The following is a 24,046-nucleotide window of genomic DNA, read 5'->3' on the forward strand; positions in this document are numbered from 1 at the left end:
TGGTTTTTCTCATCACTAGCAGTCAGTATTTGTTGAATAAATGCATACATGTGATTGAGAATGGTGTATCTGGGGGAGGATTTGCTATGGGAACACAGAAGAGTGGTACCTAACTCAGCCTGAGAAATCAGGGAAGGATTCCTGGATGAGCATGAGCTGAGTCTTAAAAATAAATAGGAGTTGCTCACGTTAAGCATGTGGGGTGAAGAGTCAAAGGCTCTGCAAGGAGGGGGGACCTTCTGGGTGAAGGTAGGGAGACACTGACCCTGGAGATGCAATTGGGAAACTTTTAGCAGTCTTCTAATCCTGGGTTTTAAAGTGGGTACTAGGGGATGAGAGACCATGGAACTGAGAAGTAGGGAGATCTAGATCAATCCTTTTTAAAAGATACTATTTATTAAGTAACGACTATATGTCCTTAAAGTGTCTTGGCTTACTGCCCTTTCAGCTGCACCCACCTGAGGTGGCTGCGCTTGGGTTCCCCCTGGGGAGTTAATCAGCGTGGTGCAGCAAGGTAGTTTGCATTGAACATGCCATGGGAGGTGGGCTGCTCTTTATGATTAAATTGCGATTTGTTTTTTCTTGTGTGTCTCCTTTCTCTCTGAACTGTAAATTCCTTGAGGCCTGGGACTGTTTCTTTGGTGTCTTTCCTGAGTGGTTGAATCAGCACTTTGCATAAGTGTTTCATTCTGTAAAGCATGACAATAGGATACCAGGGGCATGATTACCTCCAATTTATGGTGATACTAACGTCCTATTTGTGTACATTACTCAACCTTTTTTTTTTTAAGTTACCATTTATTGAGTGACTGCTATATACCAGATGCCATAACTACTATGTGCCAGGCTTTAAAGGCATTATTCTTTTTTTTTTTAAGATTTTACTTATTTGACAGAAAGACACAGTGAGAGAGGGAACACAAGCAGGGGGAGTGGGAGAGGGAGAAGCAGGCTCCCTGTGGGGCTCGATCCCAGGACCCTGGGATCATGACCTGAGCCGAAGGCAGATGCTGAATGACTGAGCCACCCAGGTGACCCTGGCATTATTCCATTTTAGAGTATCGTAGTACACTTAGCACAATGAGCACTGAGTAATGTTTAGAATTGTTGAATCACTCTACTGTACACCTGAAACTAATATTACACTGTATGTTAACTATATTGGAATTGAAATAAAAAAACTTAATAAAAAAGAAAGTAAAAAAAATAAAAGCATTATTTCATTTTATAGTATTATAAATGGTATATTTTATTTAATCCTCAGATATCCTAGTTATTAAAGACCCTGTTTGAGGACTCTAAGACTCAGAGAGATTAAATGACTTGCCTAAATGGCTAGTAATTTCCAGAGCCAACATTTGAACCAAGGTTGGTCAGAATCCATCTGATGTCTTTGCTATTTCCATTTCATATAAATTACTGTTTCAAGCTTAACAAGAACTTTAGGTGTTATAGGGGAAGAAAATGACACATAGAGAGGTCATTCAATGTCATTTAGTGACTAAGCAGACAGGCTTTAAGTCCAGTTTTTCTTTGGCTTCCATCTAAGTATAGTGCTTTGTGCAGTAATGGGCTGTGCCTCTTGGTCATCCCAGTTAGGGCCAGGCCTTCTGTCTAGTGATGTCTCTTGAGTGTGCCACATTGAGTTATAAACATAGTCACTTGATTTCTGTGCACCTTATAGCTCATTATGGACTGTTCAGAGTACCATCACCAAATCATTCAGGTCCTCGGGTGTCAATTTTTAAATTTTCATCACCAGAATTTCTGGAAGCTAAATATGCTGCAGGCATATCTGCCTTTTCACTTGAAGATAGGATGATACTGTTCCTTCCCAATTTTCCCACCCTGGAGAATGCCATCTATAGTGATAGGCAGACATTATCACTTGTGCAGAATCTAGAAGAGAGAGCCTGGGCTTGGGGCCACAGACCCAGCTTCCAGCCATAGCTAGACATAAAGTGGTTACCTTTGCCATTTCCTTACTATTGTGACCGTAAACAAGTCACTTCCTCCTTTTGGGTCTCAACTTTCCCCTTGGGTAAAATTAGAGAGGGAAAGAAGGAGAGACTGTATTATCTCTAGGAGCCCTTGCAGTTATAGCAGCCTGTGAGTCTAATCTGACTCCTTTTTCTGCTCTTTCCCAGCAAAGTTTCCCAGTAACCCTGGGCAAGTAATGTGCTTTCAGAGGACCTCAGTTTTCTCTCTGTAAAGTAGGGATAATAATATGGACATTTCTTTGCAGAGGTGGTTTAGTAATTTATCCCATGGCCTATTTGGGGGATCATAGTGCGGTCCTACAGGGATCTAAGAATGGCCACCCTGGGCCATCACACACTGAATCCGGGTCAGTCACAGGAGTGCCAAAGTTTGATGGTGGACAGTAGTCCATCGTCCCCGCCACCTTTCTCCTAGCTTCCCTTCCTTTCCTGCCTGACTCTCCTCCATGTGCAGTCAAGGTGGCCTTCCCCAGACACAGCCCTAGTCATGTACATGCTTTGCCCAGATACCTTGAATGGCTCCCCGTGGTGGTTGTAAGGGCCTGAACTCAGACAGTGGGGATAGAAAGGAAGGGACGGAGATGAGAAAAAGCTTGTACAGGTAAAATGATAGGAACTGGTGACTGATACTATATGCAGTCAAGCTCTTGCTGGCTATGCTGGCCCTGGCTCAGAACCGAAACATAATGTCACAATGGGCTCCTGATACTGTGGGGAGGTCCAGGCATAGCTAGGCCGACATAGAAAAGCAGGTGAGATGCCAAGAGGGACACTGGAATCAGCTTGTTTTGTTTTGTTTTGTTCCCCTAAAGCGACACCTTTGAAGAGCCTTGGCATTTTCCCTGGTTATAAAAGCCTCCTAAAGGCTTTCGAGAAGCTCCTCCCCTCTCTGCTGGAAAATTTTAGCAGCTCCCCATTGCATTCCAACGTTAGCATTCTTCACAGCTTTGACTGCAGTGCTGAATGTCTTGATGAGAAATCGGGATCACTGCATTTGGCCACGAGCGTGTTATGCTCTGAAAAAGAGAAAGCCAAGCCCCTGTTCTTTGACAGTTGGTCTCTAGAGGTTGGCTTCTCACTCATAGCAAAGTCTAGGACCCTGGGGTGGCCACCACTGTTAAGAACTTTAGCAATGAGAAACTATAAGAGACTACATAATAAAAGAGTGGGTAAGATCTTCATCATAAAGATAAGAAATCCAGAAACTATAAAGGCTATAAAAACTTTAGCAATGCAGAGGCTACAGTGGAAATATCCCCTGCATTGGGGGTTAGAAGGTCTGGGTTTTAGTTCCTAGAATCTGTCTTGACTGGCTGTGTCACTCTGGGGGACATGTTTAATCTTTCTGGGCTTTATATTCTTCCCCTGCAAAGATGAAAAAGTGGGACTTCAGCATTTAATCACTAAATGCTGTCCAGTTCTAAAATTCTAAAATTGTGATTCATTGCATGTTTTCTCTTTGCCAGTCCCTATGCTAGATAGGAACATAAAAATGAAAATAGCAATGGGGGTGCCTGGATGGCTCAGTTGGTTGGGTGTCTGCCTTTGGCTCAGGTGCTGATCCCGGGGTCCTGGGGTTGGGCCCCGCATTGGGCTCCCTGCTTGGTGGGGAGCCTGCTTCTCTCTCTCCCTCTGCCTGCTGCTCCCCCTGCTTGTGTTCCCTCTCTGTCAAATAAATAAATATAATCTTTAAAAAAAGAGCATGTTTCTTTAAAAAAATGAAAATAGCAATAGAAGTTAATATACAGAGTATTTAATTATGTGACACAGTTTGTATAAACCACTTTACATAGTGTTTTTTTCAGTTCTCAGAACATCCCTGTGAGATCGGGTCTGTCATTGGTATTACCAGTCTTATGAAAGGACCATTTCTTGGTCCTCCCCCTGCTCCCCTAGATTGGGCCTCTGCTATCTTAGACTGACCTGGAGAGCAGTGATGGGAGAGAACCATTTCAGGTGCTCTGCCAGGAGCATTCTTCTGTGGCAACCATTAGGATGTTGACTGTTAGATAGGAGTGACTTAAGACATGTAAATAGAGAGGTTTGGGGTGCCTGGGTGGCTCAGTCAGTCAAGCGTCTGCCTTCAGCTCAGGTCATGATCCCAGGGTCCTGGGATCAAGCCCCACACTGGACTCCCTGATCGGCTGGGAGCCTGCTTCTCCCTCTCCCTCTGCCTGCCACTCCCCCTGCTTGTGCTCTCTCTCTCTCTCTCTCTGTCAAGTAAATAAATAAATCTTAAAAAAAATAGAAATAGGTTTTTTGCCCTTTTTCTTAAAAGAACGATTTCTACCAAATAGCAAGACTTATTAAAATCTCTAATACGTAGGACATGTATTGGCTCAAGGATAGACAAACAGCCCAAAGGAACAGAATAAAGAGTACAGAAACTGATCCACATATCTGTGGGCACTTATGTGACAAAGGTGACACTACCATGCAATGGTGCTAATGGTGCTAAGTCAACTGGACTGGATGATCATGTGAATAAAAATGATTCTTGACTATTTCACATCATACACAAACATCACTTAAAAATGGATTGTAGATCTAAATGTAAACGTTAAAATAATCATACTACTAGAAGATAACATATGAGAATATCTTCATGATTTTAAGATAGAGATTTCTTAAACAGGACACAAAAATCACTATAATCATAAAAGAATGAGTAAATTGAACTACATTAAAAATAAGAACTTCTGCTCATCAGGATGCACCATGAAAAAATGAAGAGGGAAGCTACAGGGAGGGAGAAGATATTTGCAGGATGTATATTTAACAAAGGATCGTATCTAGAATATAGAAGGAATCTCTACAAATCAATAAGAGAAAGGCAGACAACCCAATCTAAAAAATGGGCAAAATACTTGAATAGGCAAGTTACAAAAGAGAGTATCCAAATGGAAAGGTGCTCAGGCTCAATAGACTCAAAGGAACTGCAAATTAAAACCTGAATTCATTATCACTTCATACCAACCAGAATGGCTAAAACAGACCAGAAAACCTGACTACACTAAGTTTTGTGTTGGCAAGAATGTAGAGCATGTAGAACTCTCATTAATTCTTGTGGGATACTAAATTGGAAACATCTTTGTAAAACTGTTTTAGAGTACTTATTAAAGACGAACATATACATACTTTCTAAGTCAGTAGTTAGGTTCTAGGTATATCCCAATAGAAATGCATACACGTGTTCACTGAAAGATGTGTACAAGAACATGGGTAGCAGTATGATTCATTATGGCCCCACAGTAGAAACAACCCAGATTTCCATCAACTGTAAAAAAAATAAATAAATTGTTGCATATTCATACAATAGACTACTAGAGCAATGAGAAGGAAAGAACTGTTGTTTCAGCTAATACATGAATGAAAGAAACCAAACATAAAAGAGAACATAGTGTATCATTCTATTTTCATGAATTTTAAAAACAGGCAAATGGTTTTAGAAGAATAGTAGTTATCAGTTTGGGGGGCAGGAGTTTTGGGGTGCTGGTAGTGGTCTATTATTCAGGATACTGATTATATAAGTATTTTCACTTTGTGAAAATTCATTAAGCTGTGTACTTATTTATGCATTTTTTTCAGTATGAATATTATATTGCAATAAAACTTTTACTAAAAAATTTTAAGAACATAGTAGATTTTTGGGGCACCTGGCTGGCTCAGTCGGTAGAGCATGGGACTCTTGATCTCCGGGTTGTAGGTTCGAGACCTGTGTTGGGTGTAGAAATTACTTAAAAATAAGATCTTTAAAAAAGAATAGTAGAGGAACACCTGGGTGGCTCAGTCAGTTAAGCATCTGACTCTTGGTTTTGGCTGAGGTCATGATCTCATGGGTTGTGGGATTGAGTCCCGTGTCAGGCTCCACGTTCACTGGGGAGTCTGTTTGAAGATTCTCTCTTTCTGCCTCTCCCCCCACTTGCGCGCGCGCGCACACACACACACACACACACACACACACACACACACACACACACTCTGTCTCTCAAATAAATAAATCTTTAAAAAATAGGGATGCCTGGGTGGCTTGATTGGTTTAGCGTCTGTCTTTGGCTCAGGTCATGATCCCAGAGTTCTGGGATCAAGCCCTGCTCAGCAGGGAGCCTGCTTCTCCCTCTACCTCTGCTGCTCCCCACACCCCTCTGCTCTCTCTTTCTCAAATAAAGAAATAAAATATTTTTAAAAAAAATCTTTAAAAAATAAAGAATAAAAAAATAGTAGATTTTAAGATTCTAGTTTTGAGGGGCACCTGGGTGGCTCAGTTGTTAAGTGTCTGCCTTTGGTTCAGGTCATAATCCCAGGGTCCTGGGATCGAGCCCCACATTGGGCTCCCTGCTCGGCGGGAAGCCTGCTTCTCCCTCTCCCCATCCCCCTACTTGTGTTCCCTCTCTCGCTGTCTCTCTCTGTCAAGTAAATAAATAAAATCTTAAAAAAAAAAAAGAATCTGTTATCTAGCATAACCCCACCAATTTGAAGATTGGGAAGGTGAGGACTAGGGAGGGGGCTGAGTCTCATAACAAATTAATGGCAGAAGATAGTCACTTGTATTTGTGTTAAAGTAATGCCAGCAATAGTCCCTCTCCTTTCGTTGGCTGTCACAGCCCAGAATGGCAAGGGAAGCTACCCATTCCTTCCCAGGGGAACTTCAGTTTGAAGGTAAGGTAACCTAAGAGAAAAATGCTAAACAAATTGATTTGAAAGACTGATTTCTTTGATATCTAGATGGGATGATTAGAATTTTTTTGTAATAATACTTTGACTTATTTTCTTTCTCCTTTTGTTTTCTGTTCAGCCCAAGAAGAAGAGGGGAAAAGTGGAAGTGAGACCCATTAATTTGGGGACAGATTATGAATATGGGATTTTAAACATTCACTTGACTGCATATGACATGGCCGTGGCAGAGAGTTATGCCCAATATGTTCACAACCTCTGCAACCATCTATCCATTAAAGTTGAGGAAAGGTATGAAGGATGCCTTTGCATGGGATGTTCTTGGTGTGAATAGCATGCTCTGCTTTGTCATTGTTGTTAAATGAGGTTTTGAGACATAATTTACATTTAGTAAAATTCACCCTTTTTAGGCATATAGTTTACCACAATCAGAATATAGAACAGTTCCATTAGCTCCAAAATTTTCCCAGTCCCTGGTGTAGTCATATCCCTGGCAACCAACAACTGATTTTCTGTCCTGTTGTTTTAAGTCTCCAGAACATCATGTAAATGGAATCATGCAGTGTGTAGCTTTTTGTGTCTGACCTCTTTCACTTAGCATAATGTGTTTAAGATTCTTCCATGTTTTTGGAAATATTTTATTGCTGAGTAGTATTCCATTAAGTGATGGACCTTAATTGGCTTATCCATTCACCAGTTGATATACATCTGCATTGCTTCCAGTTTATTGGTGATTATGAATAAAGCTGTCATTAAGCATTCTCAATTATGTTTTGTGGGGCATATATCTTTTCTCCTGGATAGCTACCTAAGCCTGGGATTTGGGGGTTGTATGGTGACTGTATGTTTAACTTTATAAAAAACTGACATCTGTTTTCCAAAGTGGCTGCACCATTTTGTTTTCCCACCAACAATGTATGAGAGTTACAGTAACTCCTTTTCCTGGTCAGCATTTGATATTGTCAGTTTTTTTCCTAAAGCTATTCTAATAGGTATATAGTGGTATCTCATAGTTTTTAATTTTCATTTCCCTAGTAAATAATGATTTTGAACATCTTTTCATATGCTTATTTGCCTTCTGTATATCTGCTTTGATGACATGTCCAAATCTTTTGTCCATTTTTAAAATTGGGTTGTTTGTTTTCTTATTATTGAATTATGAAAATTCTTTTTCTACTTTTGGATACCAGCTTTTTTTCAGTATGTGTTTTGCAAATATTTTCTCCCTGTCTTTGACTTACCTTGTCATCTTCTTAGCTGAGTCCTTTGGAGGGCAGACTTTTTTAAGTTTGGTGAAGTTCAGTTTATCAATTTTTTCTTTTATCTTTCATACTTTTGGTGTTCTATCTAAGAAAACTTTGTCTAACTCAAGATCACAAAGATATTCTCCTGTGTTTTCTTCTAGAAGTTCTATAGTTTTAAGTTTTACATTTAGGTCCATGATCCATTTTTGTTTTTTGGGGTTTTTTTTTTTGTATATGGTGTGAGATATGGGTCAAAGTTCTTTTTTTTCTTCATATAAATATCCAGTTGTTAAACACCATTTGTTAAAAAGATTTTCTCTTTATCAAATTATCTTAGCACTTTTTGAAAGTCAATTAACCATGTATATGTGGGTCTATTTCTTTTTTTTTAAGATTTTATTTATTTATTTGAGAGAGAGAATGAGAAATAGAGAGCACGAGAGGGAAGAGGGTCAGAGGGAGAAGCAGACTCCCTGCTGAGCAGGGAGCCTGATGTGGGACTCCATCCCAGGACTCCAGGATCAAGACCTGAGCTGAAGGCAGTCGCTTAACCAACTGAGCCACCCAGGCGCCCTATATGTGGGTCTATTTCTGGACTCTGTTCTATTGTGGTGATTCATGTATCAATGCTTATACCAGTACCACAGTGTCTTGATTACTATAGCTTGATTACTAAAACTACAACTTTGTTCGTTTTTTTTAGCAAAATTATTTTGGCTATTCTAGATCCTTTGGCTTTCTATAAAAATTTTAGAATTAGTTTGTTGATTTCTACATAAAGGAACCTGATGGAATTTTATTAGGATTATGTTCAATCTGTAGGTCAATTTGAAGAGAATTGACATCGATTTTGATTCCCCTGATCCATTAACAAGGCATATCTCCCCGTTTATTTAGGGTTTCTTTGCCTGCTCTGCTTTTCATTTGCTCTTTGGATTTGCTGGAAAACTGTAGGGGAGGAGAACTAACACTTCTGACTAACTACTCCAGGCCAGGCACTTTACATATCTTATCTCAGTGTTTCAGAAAGTGTGGGATGCCCTGTAGTTTGCTTTAGATAACATTAAATCACATGGTGAGAAATTTCTTCCCTTTTTAACTCTCATTCAACCTAATTATGTCAAGGAGAAATTCTTTGTGTGGTTGTGATATGTCCTTAACGCCACTCTAGCACTTCCTAATCTTCATAACAGAGAAGGGACCTGAGACTCAGAGTCTTTGGCTCTAGCTAGAATTTTAGAACATTATTTTGTTTTCTTTTCATTGTACTGTGTTTTTTTTTTTTGTTTTTTTTTTTTAAGTAAGCTCTAGGGCCAACATGGGGCTTGAACTCACGACCCTGAGATCAAGAGTCATGTGTTCTACCAGCAGCCATCCAGGCACCCCCACTGTACTTTTAAAAAAAAATTTCTCTTGATGGCAGCTGATACTGGTCTTCCATTTATAGTGATATAAAGTCAGGCTTATTGAGATACAATTTACCTTTAGTAAAATTCACCCCTTTAGTGAACAATTTTCTGTGAGTTTTCACAGACGCACACAGTAAATACCATCATACTCAAGATATAGAACATTTACATTATCCCAAGAAGTTCCCTCCTGCCTTTGTAGTTAATCCCTCCCCTACCCCCAGTGCCTCGCAAACAGATCTGTTTTCTGTCCCTTTGGTTTTGCCTTTTCCAGAACGCGATGTAAGTGGAATTATATAGTATTTTTCCTTTTGAGTCTGGCTTCTTTCACTTGGATAATATATTTGAGACTCATTTCTTTTGTTGCATGTATCAAGTAGTTTGTTCCTTTTCGTTGCTGATTAGCATTTCATTGAATGGATGTATGTTTGTTTATCTTTTCAATGGTTGAAGGACATGTGTTATTTCCAGTTTTTGGCAGTTATAAATAAAGCCACTATAAACATGTACAGGTTTTTGTGAGAACATAAGTTTTCATTTCTCTATGTAATTGCTGGGTCGAATGGTAAGTGCAGTGGATTTTTAAATTTATAAGAACTGCCACACTGTTTTCCAAAGTGGCTATATATACCATTTTCTTTCTCATCAGCAACATGAATTCCAATTGCTCGACAAAAAGTTTTTTTAATTAACGTTTTAAGTGAATTGATTTAAAGAAAAATATTTAATAAATAATCATTTGGGTGGTTTGTCATTGTGGCAAGGTAATACATGGCACAGTATGTGGATATGGCAAGAGTTAGACTTTCTTACTGATTGGATAGTAGTATGTTCCAATTTTACAAATGAGGAAACCAAGGCTCAGAAAGCCCCAAAGTCACAGAACCAATAAGTGGCCTAGATTTAACCCATTTCTGCCTGACTCCAGGATTTTTAATTATAGGGGGTCTTATTTTAAGTCCTTAAGTGAAATTTGAACTTTTAAACCTTTATAACTTAGTGTAACTGTGCTAAACATACTGTCTAGAAGATTGGATAATAAGCTGTGACTTTAGCTCTCACAGCTGGTAGTACTTCAATTGTTTCAGGATGAAAGATGTGCTTTATCTTTTTGTGATGCCCCTGAGAGTTGTTTGCTCTTTCAGCACTTGACACACACTTCTATCATGTCACTTAGTGCTCTGGGCTGTAATAATCTATTCATGTGTCAGCTCCCCTCCCCACTGACTAGTGGGAACTGTTCTTTTTTTTTTTTCTTTAGCATCTAACGCAAGACCTGCCACATGGGGGACATTAAACCATTGTTGAAAGAATGACAGGCTCTTGAATATGACTGCATAATCCAATTGTGTGGTATACATGGGATACATTTCCTAAAGTTTAATGAAAGTGCTTTAATTAAAATCAATTAAAAAACTACTGATTGAGCCTTTTCCTGCTATGTGGTAGATATTGTACTAGATAGACATCCTGACTGGAGGAGACTAAGGAGAATGTCCCTGATTTCAGGGAAAGAGAGAGAGAGAGAGAGAGTGTGTGTGTGTGTGTGTGTGTGTGTGTGTGTACAGTATAATGTGCAAGGTGGTAAGTGAAGGATAAAGTGCAGTGTCAGTTCAAGGAGGCTGAATAGCATAATAATTTAGAGCCATGCTTCCTCAAAGTGCCACTCTGCAAAGATATCAGAAGCTTATGCCAAAATGTACATTAGTGCTTTGCTTCCTTCATCAAGAAAGTCTCACTATTGAAAAAAAAATGTCTGCTGAATTAAATAGCATGTTTAGTGACTGTTGCCTGCTTCTTATCTTGTCTTGGACTGATAACAAGCAGTTTGTTCACCAGCAACTTGTCTATGGACCATACTTTGAGTAACAAATGGTTATGAGTACAGGCTCTGGAATCAAACTGCCTATGTTCAAATTCTAGTTCTACCAGCTAGTGGCAACATGACCTTGGTAAATTCTGAACCTCAGTTTCCTCATCTATATAATGGGGATGATCATTTTCTTATTCCTTTAAGTTCTGAAAATTAAACAAGATAGTATATGATAGCACTTAGCAGAGAGACTGGAACATTGCAAACGCCCTGTAAATAATATTGTTATTAATAATTAATGAGAAGTTTTTTTGTTTTTGTTTTTGTTTTTAACTTGCAGGGGTTAGAGGTAGCTTTGTGGTGGCAAAGAGGCATTAAATGTCATTTACAGAATGTTATCATACCTCCAGTAGGTCAGCTCCCTGGAGTAGTGCTTTGAAGTTTTAAAAGGACTTCTTAAAAGGTGCTGTTTTTTTTGTTTGTTTTTGTTTTTAAATATTTTATTTATTTGAGAGAGAGACACAGAGAGGGAACACAAGCAGGGGGAGTGGGAGAGGGAGAAGCAGGCTTCCCGCCAAGCAGGGAGCCCGATGCGGGGCTTGATCCCAGGACCTTGGGACCATGCCTGAGCTGAAGGCAGATGCTTAACAACTGAGCCACCCAGGTGCCCAAAAGGTGCTGTTTTTAAAACCTGGCTGTGGGAAGCTCTGGCTTCATTTGAGTAAAGGCAGGAAGGCAGTAACATTTGGTGAGCACCTATCAGCCAACCGCTCAGGCTTTTTTTTGTATAATGTTGCTTAATTCAAATAAGCACCTTGTGCATATTCGCAAATCAAAGCATTGACTCTGTAGCCAGACTGCCTGGGTTTTACTCTTGTTCTGCAGCATTCATATGGTATGGCATTGGGCAGTTTACTTAAACTCTGTATCTTGTCTTCCTCATCTATAAAATGAAGCTGCTAAAATATATATAATATTACATGTTGTAATATTAAATATGTGTTCCCAGCAACACTTGGCTGCTATTATTATGCTATTCTTTTAAGATTATTTATTTATTTATTTGACAGAGAGAGAGACAGTGAGAGAGGGAACACAAACAGGGGGAGTGGGAGAGGGAGAAGCAGGCTTCCCGCGGAGCCGGGAGCCCAATGCAGGGCTCGATCCCAGGACCCTGGGATCATGACCCGAGCCAAAGGCAGACACTTAATGACTGAGCCACCCAGGTGCCCCAATTGTTATTAATATAATAGAAGCTTGCCTATGGTCATACATCTAATAAATGGCAAGGTCTGGATTTGAACTCACTTTTTTTCAAATTCTCAATTCCCCGTAATTGGTTCTCCACACAGCTTTCGGTGTGGTCTTTCTAGAATGGAAATACGATCAGGTTACTACCATGCTTAAAATCCTTCTATGGCTTCCCATTCCTTTAGGATCAGAGTTAAAGTTCCTCAATGGCTTGCTAGGTGCCCGATGGCCTGGGCTTGCTTCTCTTGCCTTAACTCATATTTCCCTTTCCCTCTTCCTCTCCCTCCAGTTAACAATGGCTTATCCCTTTCCACCTCAGGACCTGTGCATACACTTGCTCTCTAAGGCTTAGAATACTCTTTCCCCTTTACATAACTAACCCCTGCTTTTTTCTTAGGCTTCATATTGGATGTCACTTCTTCAGAGAACCTCATTAAATTAGGTCTTTATGTTATATATTTAGGAGAAGTAAAGATTATATCATTTCCCTTTCATAGCGCTCATTCCTTGCCCTCGTAATTACTTGACGATTAGTGGTCTTCCTTCTTAGACTCTAAGATCTATAAGGCAAGGACTGTTTCTGTCTTCATTAACAGTTTAACCGTGAGACCTTGCCCAGTACCTGACACATAGTAAGCACTGAATAAATATTCACTGACTTGGATTGAGTTCCAATAGTCCCGGACATGATTCCTAGAACAGCAGAATGAATGATGTGCTGCTTTTTGCCTCTTCTCTGCTCTTTGCTCCAAATAGCACAAAGCATAAAGAGATGTTCATTTTCAGCAACTCACTGCCCTGCATTGATTGAGGTTTTCAGACCATCGTATTGTTAGGCATTCTCGCTGCCCAGCTTTTCAGAGATGAAATGATCTTCTTCTGATGTTCATTTCATCATGATCCATTTTTCCTCTGGGAGTGGCAGGGTAGGGCTCTGACCTTGAGATGGAATTGGGCAGGGGAGCGGTGTGCTGGCTTTTGTTCTATAAACGGTCTGCACTGCTGCAGCTGCAACTCACCCAGGAGGGGAGAGGAAGAAGCCTATCCTGCAGGTCTCTTAATTTGCCTGCCTCCCTTGCTGAGCAGCTGCCTGGAGATGGAAATGTTACTCATCTGGGAGTAGCTTCCCAGCCTGAAGCTGATCTAGCCCCTCTGCTTTGTGGAGAATAAAAGCATCACTCAGCATCACTCTCTGAAAGGCTACTCTTTTTTTTTTTTTTTTTCCTTTTTCTTGAAGTCCACTTACATTGTTTAAAATGGAGTTACAGGGGGTGCCTGGGTGGCTCAGTCAGTTAAGCCTCCCACTCTTGATTTCGGCTCAGATCGTGGTCTGGGGTCGTGATATGGAGCCATGCACGGGAATCCGTGCTCAGGGCTCAGCCAGAGAGTTTGCTTGAGGCTCTCTCTCACTCTCTCTTTCCCCCTCTCCCTCTGCCCTTCCTGGCCCCCACTCATGCACATGCATGCTTGGTCTCTGTCTCTCTTTCAAAAATACATAAATCTTTAAAAAAAAAAAGTAAAATGGAGGTATGATTTATATTTAGTAGAGTCCACAGATTTTAAGTTCCCTAGCACTCCAGCAGGTTCCTTTGTGTCCTGTCCCAGGTAGTACTCCCCGAAGGTAGCATTATTTTGTCATTTTAGATTGACTTTTGACATTGAGTTATTTCATTTCTTCCCTTCTGTTTTTCCTGTCTGATCATCCAAGTAATGTTTATTGCAGAAAATTTGTAAAGTACAGAAAAGTGCAGACACTAAAGAAAATTTACCTATATTCTTAACTACTCAAAGGCCTATTCTACTTTGAAATGAACAGAGTTCCCAGTATTTCTTTATCAAACTATGTCTGGCTTTTCTGTTAGTTCTCTTTGAGGGCCTCTCGTGCCTTTGTAGATAGCTGCTTCACTTTTTGGAATGCTCTCCAGGCAAACACCTATATGTTTATTCTTAACATCTTGATAAAAGCCTATCTCACCTGTGAAGTCTTCTGTGAGCCCCCTTTCTCTCTCTTTTCCCTGTAATATTCAGTACATGCCTATTATTGCCTTTGTCTTACTGTAGTGAGGATGTTTGTCTCTCCAAAACACTCTTAGTGGGCTCTTTTAAAGCATAGGCTGCATATTGCCCACCAGCATGCCTAGGACAGAACAGGCTTCCAGTAAATGTTTGTTGAATGCATGAATGAGTGGATGAACAAATCAAAGACATCTTGCTAAAGTAAGTGTTGAAGAATAAAATGCATGCTCAGTGGCACGAATGGACAGTTCCCACTTCAGTCAGTCAGTCTTATCTGCAGAATGTCAAGAAAGAAAAATAGCATTTTAGAGTGCTTTTTACTTTCCTGAAAGCTTCACATAGTCATTTTATTTGCTCTTCCATAACAAGTCTGTGAATATGTCCTTATTTATGTAGGGAAGTTATTACCAAATTTGAATTGGAAGAGGAGGTCAGAGGATTGTGCTGGAAAGTGGGAAAGAATGTTATTTAGGGAGGTTACCTGGAAGAGTCTGTAATACCTAGCATTTACTGTTTTTTGTTTTTTTAAAAGAATTTATTTATTCGACAGAGAGTGACACAGCGAGAGAGGGAACATAAGCAGGGAGAGTGGGAGGGGGAGAAGCAGGCTTCCCGTGGAGCAGTGAGCCCGATGCAGGGCTCGATCCCAGGACCCTGGGATCATGACCTGAACCAAAGGCAGACGCTTAACGACTGAGCCACCCAGGCGCCCCTAGCATTTACTATTTGTAAGAGCAAGGGAACTGGCATTTGTAGGCATATTATGCCAGGCAAATTGCTTATGTAATTTCACTTAATCATTACAACCTTATGAACTAGGTATTATTATCCTTATTATCTCCATTTTGTAGCTAAAGAATCTGAGACTCATAAGCTGAATTATTTTGTCCAGGGTTAAATAGGTATTAAGTGGCAGAGCCAATATTTAAATCCAGGACTGACTGTTGTGTCTCTAGTCCATTTTCCATTATATCCATTATTCATTTCGTAGAGGGCCATGGCCCTTGCTATCAGTTGATGAAGCTTTGTGTGACATGAAAATTCAGGAATTCTACTGTTGTTATTTCATTTATCTTCATTTTGGTGAACTTTCTGATAAGACAAACACAGCACTGGTACCCCATTTCTGTGTATCCATCGATCCTATCTCATCACCATGCCTGATCTTCACACGTCTATTGATAAGAGACCTAGATTGTAATCCTCTTTATTCTGGAAGAAAGTGAGGTCCAGAGAGACAAGTAACTTGCCTTAGTAAATATTGCTAATAAGCCACAGGGCCGAGATTTGACCTCAAATCCAGTGTTCTTTTCATGGCCATGAAGCTGATTATAGCAAGCACAGTCTCTACAACAGTATTTCTCAAGCTGGGGACATTTAACAATGTCTGGAGACAATTTCTTTTTTAAAGATTTTATTTACGGGGCGCCTGGGTGGCTCAGTCGCTAAGCGTCTGCCTTTGGCTCAGGTCATTATCCCAGGGTCCTGGGATCGAGCCCCGCATCGGGATCCCCACTCTGCGGGAAGCCTGCTTCTCCCTCTCCCACTCCCCCTGCTTGTGTTCCCCTTCTCACTGTGTCTCTCTCTGTCAAATAAATAAATAAAATCTTAAAAAAAAATAAAGATTTTATTTACTTATTTGAGAGAGAGAGAGAGCATGAGCAGGGGGAGGGGCGGAGGGAGGGGAAGAAGCAGCCTTCCCACTGAGTGCAGAATCCAAGGCAGGGCCAATCCCAGGACCCTGAGATCATGACCTGAGCTGAAGTCAGACGCTTAACCGACTGAGCCACCCAGGCACCCCTGGAGATAATTTTTATTGTTACCACGTCGGAGGGTACTACTGGCATCTTGTGGGTAGAGTTTAGGAATACATAGGCCAGCCCCCCACAACAAAGAATTATTTGGTCTAAAATGTTAATAGTGCTGAAGTTGAGAAATCTTGCTCTTTGAAAACAGTTGGGTTTCATGCCTTATTTCTCCCGAAGAGGTGAAATACCCAAGGTTAGCCTCCAAAGTGATGACATTGATTCTTTTAGAATTGGCTTTTCTTTAGTAGCAGCAAATAAGTTATTCATCACCAGATTTTATTCAGTGTTGTGTCAGGCAAGAACTAGGGATGCAGAAAGGCATTAGACATGGTCTGCCCCCTCAGGCAGTTTAGAGGCTTCTGGAGAAGGTTTAGGAGGAGCTGGTTCCTTCCCCCTGGCTGCAGATGAAGAGCCCTAGATTCCAGGAGCTACTGCATTGCAGCAATGGCTGTACTCAGGGACTCCTCTGATGGAAGTGTTGCTGCTGACTTAAGGGAGCCTTCTTCACAGCCCCCTCTTCCTTCCCACAGTTACGCTATGCCCACCAAAACCATGGAGGTGTTGCGGCTGCAGGACCAAGGCAGCAAAATGCTCCTGGACTCAGTTCTTACCACCCATGAGCGAGTGGTTCAGGTAGGTACTCTGGGAGAACCTTGAAACATACTTGCCTCTCCTGGTTTTTCTGCCTCTTTTTTCTCCTTCTACCAGGTGCTTCTCTTCCTCTTGGCTGCCCCTTGAATGATGATGTTCTTTAGGGTTTAGTTCTTGATCCCTCCATCTCTCCGTATGTAATACCTTCCCTCTATGCAATCTCATTCATTTCCCAGGCCTCAACGACCATCATTATATTCTGACAACCCCCAGACACATATCTCTTAGTCCTGATGGGTTATAATATACTGATAACCCCTACATATGCATCTCCAATCCTGACCTTTTGGTTTAGCTTCAAACCTGATATCTACTTGTTTATTGGACTTCTCCACTAGGATATTCCACAGGTGTCTCACACTCAGCATATATAAAACTAATTGTAGAAGAACTGATGTTTTTCTTTTTCTATAATCCTCCCCACCTTTGAGTCTAATGTTTAACCTTTCTTTGTCCTCTGATATCCATTCATTCAGCTGCTGAGAGCAAACCCCTCAGTGGCTTCACCTTTAAATCTAGCTGTGGGGGCGCCTGGGTGGCTCAGTCGTTAAGTGTCTGCCTTCAGCTCAGGTCATGGTCCCAGGATCCTGGGATCGAGTCCCACATCGGGCTCCCTGCTCTGCGGGAAGCCTGCTTCTCCCTCTCCCACTCCCCCTGCTTGTGTTCCTGCTCTCGCTATGTCTCTCTCTGTCAAATAAATGAATAAAATCTTAAAAAAAAATCTAGCTGTGGTTTCTGTTGTTTTACTGCAGAGACAGATGGATGACAACCACATTACCATGAGGGTGCCCAGAGTTATTAAAAATTCACACTTAGGGGCGCCTTGGTGGCTCAGTTGGCTAAGCGACTGCCTTCGGCTCAGGTCATGATCCTGGAGTCCCGGGATCGAGTCCCACATCGGGCTCCCTGCTCAGCAGGGAGTCTGCTTCTCCCTCTGACCCTCCCCCCTCTCATGTGCTTTCTCTCTCTCATTCTCTCTCTCAAATAAATAAATAAAATCTAAAAAAATAAAATAAAAATTCACAATATCACCCCTTTTTATAACAGCTTTATTGAGAGTTTATTCGTATACAATTTACTCTTTTAAAGTGTACAATTAAACGGGTTTTAATATATTCACAGTTATGCAACCATCACCACAATCAATTTTGAACAATTTCATCACCCCAAAAAGAAACTACCCATTTACAGTCTCTCCTCTTTCCCCATTCCCCTAGCTTCTGACAACCACTAATCTCTTTCTGCCTCTGTGGTTTTACCTTTTTGGGACATTTAAATGGAATTGTACAATATATGGCCTTTTAGGTCTTGCTTCTTCCACTTAGCATGTTTTCAGGGTTTATCCACGTTGTAGCATGTGTCAGTGCTTCATTCCTTTTTATTGCCAAATAATATTCTAACATATGGACATCACCCCATTTAGATCCACTCAAGAAGTATATCAGCAAGATAATGAAAGGAATGTTAAGGTAGTAACACCTTAAATATATGCTAACTTTAAAAATAATTAAGTACTGGGGTGCCTGGATAGCTCAGCTGGTTAAGTGCTCAGCTCTTGATCTCAGTTTGGGTCTTCATCTCAGGGTTGTGAGTTTAAGCCCTGCATCTGGCTTCACACAGTGTGGAGCCTACTTTTTTTTTTTTTTAAGATTTTATTTATTTATTTGAGAGAGAGTGTATGCACATACGTATGGGGGGAGGGGCAGAGGGAAAGGGTGAAGCAAACTCCCTGCTGAGCAGGGAGCCCGCCCAGGTGGGGCTTGATCCCTGGACCCTGGGATCACGACCTGAGCCAAAGGCAGACTCTTAACCCACTGAGCCACCCAGGCGCCCCTGAGCGTGGGGCCTACTTAAAAAAAATAAGTAACTATTTAACAATCTAGTTTTTAAAATATCAGAAATAAATTATTTGGGGGCACTTCCTGCTCCGTGGGAAGCCTGCCTCTCCTTCTCCCACTCCCCCAGCTTATGTTCCCTCTCTCATGGCGTCTCTCTCTGTCAAATAAATAAATAAAATCTTAAAAAAAGAAATAAATTATTTAGAAAAAAAAGAAATAAATTATTTGGGATACAGATCTTAAAGATCTAATTTGCCACTGAGGCCCACAGGATAGTTTGGACTCTTTAGTGCCTAAATACTTTTATGATTCTCTTCCTGGTTTTCCTCTTCTCACCCCATTCGTTGTAGCAACACATGGAACTAGTTTTAATTCCCTAGTATGGTGCTATGCATTCACATTTTACTGAATATTGTTTCCTCTGCTTTGAAAACCCTCCATACTACTGCTGAATTCTCCCAGTTTACTCCTGTTTTTCTTCAAGACTCCACCTAGAAGTTACCTTTTTTGGAGGCTGTCTTTGACCACCCCCCCCCAAGTTAGGTAGAGATTTCTCTTGTGGGTTCCTGCAGCCCCCTGCATGTCCTTCTACTACACATCTGATTCACCTCTGGATTCTCTGCATAGGGTCTGACACCAGTCAGGTCTATGTGGGTAAATCTGAGTTGAATCAGAAAGTCGTCCTGGACTTAATAACCTCTTGGTCCAGTTATGACATCTGTTGTCTACAGGGGCAGATATTGGCCATGACTGTGTCGGCAAGCAGACCCCTTGACTGATGGCAAGAGAAATCCTGTAGAGGCTGGGGGCTCTGAAACCAGCTCTGTGTGTTAATCCTCCACCCACAGGCCCTATAGCTCTGCTGAAGCTGACATTTGAGCCCATGCCATGTCTGCCCAATCATCTGGCTTTCACTACCCTCTCTCAGAGCATCTCCTTTCCTTTTGCAGATCAGCGGTTTGAGTGCTACATTTGCAGAGATTTTTTTGGAAATAATCCAAAGCAATCTTCCCGAAGGAGTCAGATTGTCAGTGAAGGAGGTATGTACTAGTTTGAGAAGAGGCCCCCTAGTGGCCTACCTGTGCTCAAAATATGGATAAGAGCATCTGGCTTTAGAAACAAGACAGAAATGTGGATGATAAACGGGAAAGCTGTGCAGACCAGTATTACCGTGATCATTTTCCTGGCCCTTCCAGTGCATCAGTGCTGATGGGTACGGACCACAGGAGTTGAACTCCATCACAGTATCCCGGTGTTAGGGGCGAGCCCGTAATTGTGTATAGAAAGAACATGATTCAAGTGTACATACAGTATAATTAATCAGAACGCAAATATGGACATGTACTTTAAAGAGGACCTTTCTGGATCTTCAAGGCTTAACTGTAGCCTGACTGAGAAAAGAATGCCAATCAGAAGGAAGTTTGGCATAGAAAACTTGGAAAACATCAGGAACCTCAGCCTAAATACTGAGTATTTGGGTCCATTTGCCGAGGCAAGCCTTGTTGTGACACAGATCCTTCAGGTCATTTTAGACTGATGCCATTTGCTGCATCCAGCTCTCCTTGTTCTGAGCCCATGCTTATTAATCCTCTTCTTGTTTTTTGGGTTTCACATAGATCTGTATACAGGAGAAAATGTGCTGGTCATGCTGATTTAAATATACCAGTCCCTAGGTCTATTATTTCCGATTGTAGACAGAGAGTTTGGGCATTCTCTCTCTTTAAGTGCTTCTAATGAGGTACTCCTAGCATTTGACATTCGTTCCTTATATGTCTGTCTTCTCTCACCAGACTCTAAGTTCACTTAAGGCAGGGAGAAAGTCCGATTCAGAATCCTTGGTACCTAATACAAGTCTGGTGTATAGTAGATACTCAATAAAAGTTAGTTGAATCTGAATCATTCTCTACAGGACTGGCTGATGGATTTTTTTTTTTTATGCTGTGTATGTTTGAATAACTGAAAGCTCTGCAGTAATTTCCCCTTATTTTCTTTTTCTTCTCCCCAGCACTCTGAAGAAGACTTCAAGGGAAGGTTCAAAGCTCGGCCAGAACTGGAAGAACTGTTGGCCAAGTTGAACTAGCTCATTGCAGACCCTTTCATGTCAGGACTGGTGACATTGAGTGCCAAACAGAAGATCTTCCTGGGTGGTCAAAGTTAAGCAGAAGACCCTCACCTTTAGATATCATAACTACCCATCCCCATTAGCCAGGAATGCCTCCTCTCTTGTATGGAGAAGCGCTTGCCAATTGTCACCACTTTCCTTTGAGCCAACCTAAGACATCCTCCATCTAATAAAAATCTGCAGCTGATGGGCATGTGAGAAGTCAGTCCATCCTGTGGAGTATCTTTTATTTTTTTATTTTAAGATTTTATTTTTAAGTAATCTCTACACCCATTGTAGGGCTTGAACTCACAACCCCAAGATCAAGAGTCATATTCCACCCACTGAGCCAGCCAGGCGCCCCTGTGGAGTATCTTTAAGGGATTATATTTTCTCTTCAGCACAGAAGCATGTTTCCCTTCAGTATTTCCCCAGTTAGAGTGATCTCATCCTTTCAAGCAATCTGGCATCGAGTCTTTTAGTGAAACAGAGGATCATAACATAAGTAAACCCCCTATGGATAGAAGGCATAGGGATGGAGATTTTGGCTTTGTATATGAAAAAAACTCTTCAGATAGAATCGGGGTCTGGCTGTAGTGAAAAAATACTGCTTTGTGGGTAGTGAGTGACTCGTCATATTCAGGAAATGTTACATAACTGCTATTTAGGGTTACCTGGAATGAGTTTAAGCAAAGAATTAAGGTTGATCTTGGTCAGAGGTCAGAAAACTCCTGCTTGTGAGCCTAGTCCCACTGACTGCCTGTTTTTTTTAAAGTAATTTACTGGAGTGAAATTCACAAACCACAAAATTAACCATTTTAAAGCAGACAGTTCAGTGGTATTGAATACATTCACGGTGTTGTACAACTACCACCTATATTTAGTTCTAAATCCACATTGCCCATTTATTGGAACAGAGCCATGGTCGTTCACTTACATATAGGCTAGGGCTGCTTTCACACTGGCGGAGTAGTTGTGACATAGACCGTAAAACCAAAACATTCATCATGTGTCCTTTATAAAAATAGTTTGTCAAACCCTGATCTAAGTCACTGGTTCTCAAAACTGAAGTGTACATCAGAATCACCTGGGGGGCTTTTTAAACACAAATTTTTGAACTTCACCCCCATTTTTTCTGATTTAGGAGATCTTGAGTGAGGGCCTAGAATTTGCATTTCTTACACGTTCTCAGGTGGTGCTGATGCTCATGCGATTGGTCCAAGGTTACCTCTTTGAGAACCACTAGTCTAAGTGACCTCTAATGTTTTTCCTATTTTGAGCATTAGTGAGTTCATACTTTTGTACATAATAGCGATCATTTATTGAGCTAGACTCTGTGCAAGGTACTTTGTGAGCTCTAATCCTTACACCAGTCTTTTAGGGTGTATATATGAGTGTGCATGTGGGTGGGTATCTGTGTGTGTGAAAAGGTTATGTGTGAGTGCGTGTGAGTATCTGAGTATGTATCTCACATTTACTGAGCCCTCATTATGCTTTGTACTTTATAAAAATTGCCCTTGAATTTGCTGGTATTATTCCAGTTTTATAGATGGAAAAACCGAGGTTTGGAGAGATAGAGAGACTTCTTTCTCCTGAAGGGTCACATGACTAGTAAGTGGCAGATCTTTCTCTCCCGTACTCCACTGCTGCTGTGGGGTACCCCTACAGAGAGGTCTTTGGGAGCCCAGAGCATTCTTAGCATTGCATGTATTTTTCTAAAACTCAACAGTTTCAGTCCTGAAGTTATTCTGGTTTCTTTGCCTTGGTCTCTAAAAGCAACAAGAGGAATCTCAGATTTCCTTCTACGGTATACCACTAAGGGAGAGCTGTCAAGATAGCAGGTGCCTTCACTTAAAATGCTTCTCTGAATTGACACTGAAGGTTCAGCAGGCCACTACTTCCAAGTGAAGCCCAATGGGAGTGTGGGCAGAATTTTTTAGGTGAGGACTAGTATTTTGGTTGTAGAATTACTCATTGCTGAGTCTCCTTTAGGGAAGATAAAAGAGAAGTTGCTAATGGATGAGCGTAATTTTGGGGGATGTATAGTGACAGGAAGATAAAGATGAATAAACAGATGTTTACAAATACATACACACAGCCCCCATACCATATGGACTCTATTTAGGAACGTGGAAAATGTCATTCTTTTCATTTCCCACTTTTCTTTGTTAGTGATTTGTGGAAGCAGGACACAGGATTTCATAAATTGACAAGACACTAGAGCTGAAGAACATTAGGACCTAGCTAGCCTGATCCTCTCTTTTAGCAATAGGGTAGAGACCCAGGAAAGGGAGTGCTTTTACCCAAGGTCACAGCACACCTCTTTGGCAGGGCTGGGAGCAGGATTCAGATCTCTTGATTCCCAGTCCATCCTTTTCCATTACATCACTGAGGGATGAGTCAGGTTTATCTCTTAAATAGGAGGCAGCTGGGTTCTGTCACCTTGGAGCTCTTGTGTCACTGACCTAGTTGATTTATCCTCTCGCCAGAGTCAAAGAGCTTTTGTTACTCCTTAGTCTGCTCTGAGATAAATGGAAATTGCTTCTAATGCCTTATCCTGGCAAGAAGGATGGGAGATATTCTGATTGCTAGAATCTCAGAGTTACAAAACAATTATGAGCTTCATCTGACTCTCTAGAGTAAGGTCCAGAAGGAAATGGACTTTCCTAGAATCACATGGCAGTGAAATCAAATGGAGTGCAAATCTTCTTGTACAAGGTCGAAAATAACTCCCACCCTCTCTGAGACAACTTATAAAGAAAGAGTCAGACAAACCTGGGCTATTCCTAGTTTCTACACTTACTAGTCTTAAGGCCTCAGGTGAGTTATTTTAACCTCATAAACCTCAGTTTTCTGATCTGTAAAATGGGAATTATCCTTTTAGGAATTTGAGATGGAGATAATGTATACAAATGGGCTAGCAAGTGCTCAGTAAGTGTTGGATTACCTTCCCTTCTAAACTTTTTCAGCATACTTTTAAATAGTTTTTTTAAATTGAGATATAATTTGTATTTATAGTGAAACAACAGATCTTGGGGCGCCTGGGTGGCTCAGTCATTAAGTGTCTGCCTTCGCCTCAGGTCATGATCCCAGGGTCCTGGGATCAAGCCCCGCATCGGGCTCCCTGCTCAGCGGGAAGCCTGCTTCTCCCTCTCCCACTCCCTCTGCTTGTGTTCCCTCTCTTGCTGTGTCTCTCTCTGTCAAATAAATAAATAAAATCTTAAGAAAGAAAGAAAGAAAG

At 41.1% G+C, this 24,046-nt stretch overlaps 1 protein-coding gene across 1 annotated transcript in view; it reads left to right on the forward strand.

Moving 5' to 3' along the window:
* Positions 1–21,031, forward strand: part of MRPL48 (mitochondrial ribosomal protein L48) — a 54,560-nt gene extending 33,529 nt beyond the window's left edge. Inside the window, exons 5-8 of the mRNA XM_028115991.2 lie at positions 6,796–6,965; positions 16,746–16,848; positions 19,655–19,744; positions 20,710–21,031. Coding sequence (XP_027971792.1) covers positions 6,796–6,965; positions 16,746–16,848; positions 19,655–19,744; positions 20,710–20,784 — 438 coding nt within the window. The 3' untranslated portion in view covers positions 20,785–21,031. The remainder of the gene's footprint in view (positions 1–6,795; positions 6,966–16,745; positions 16,849–19,654; positions 19,745–20,709) is intronic.
* The last annotated feature ends 3,015 nt before the right edge of the window (positions 21,032–24,046 follow it).

Source organism: Eumetopias jubatus, unplaced genomic scaffold, assembly GCF_037043125.1.
Source record: "Eumetopias jubatus isolate StellerSeaLion01/CBP00866 unplaced genomic scaffold, mEumJub1_p1.0 scaffold_13, whole genome shotgun sequence".
NCBI classification, from domain to species: domain Eukaryota; kingdom Metazoa; phylum Chordata; class Mammalia; order Carnivora; family Otariidae; genus Eumetopias; species Eumetopias jubatus.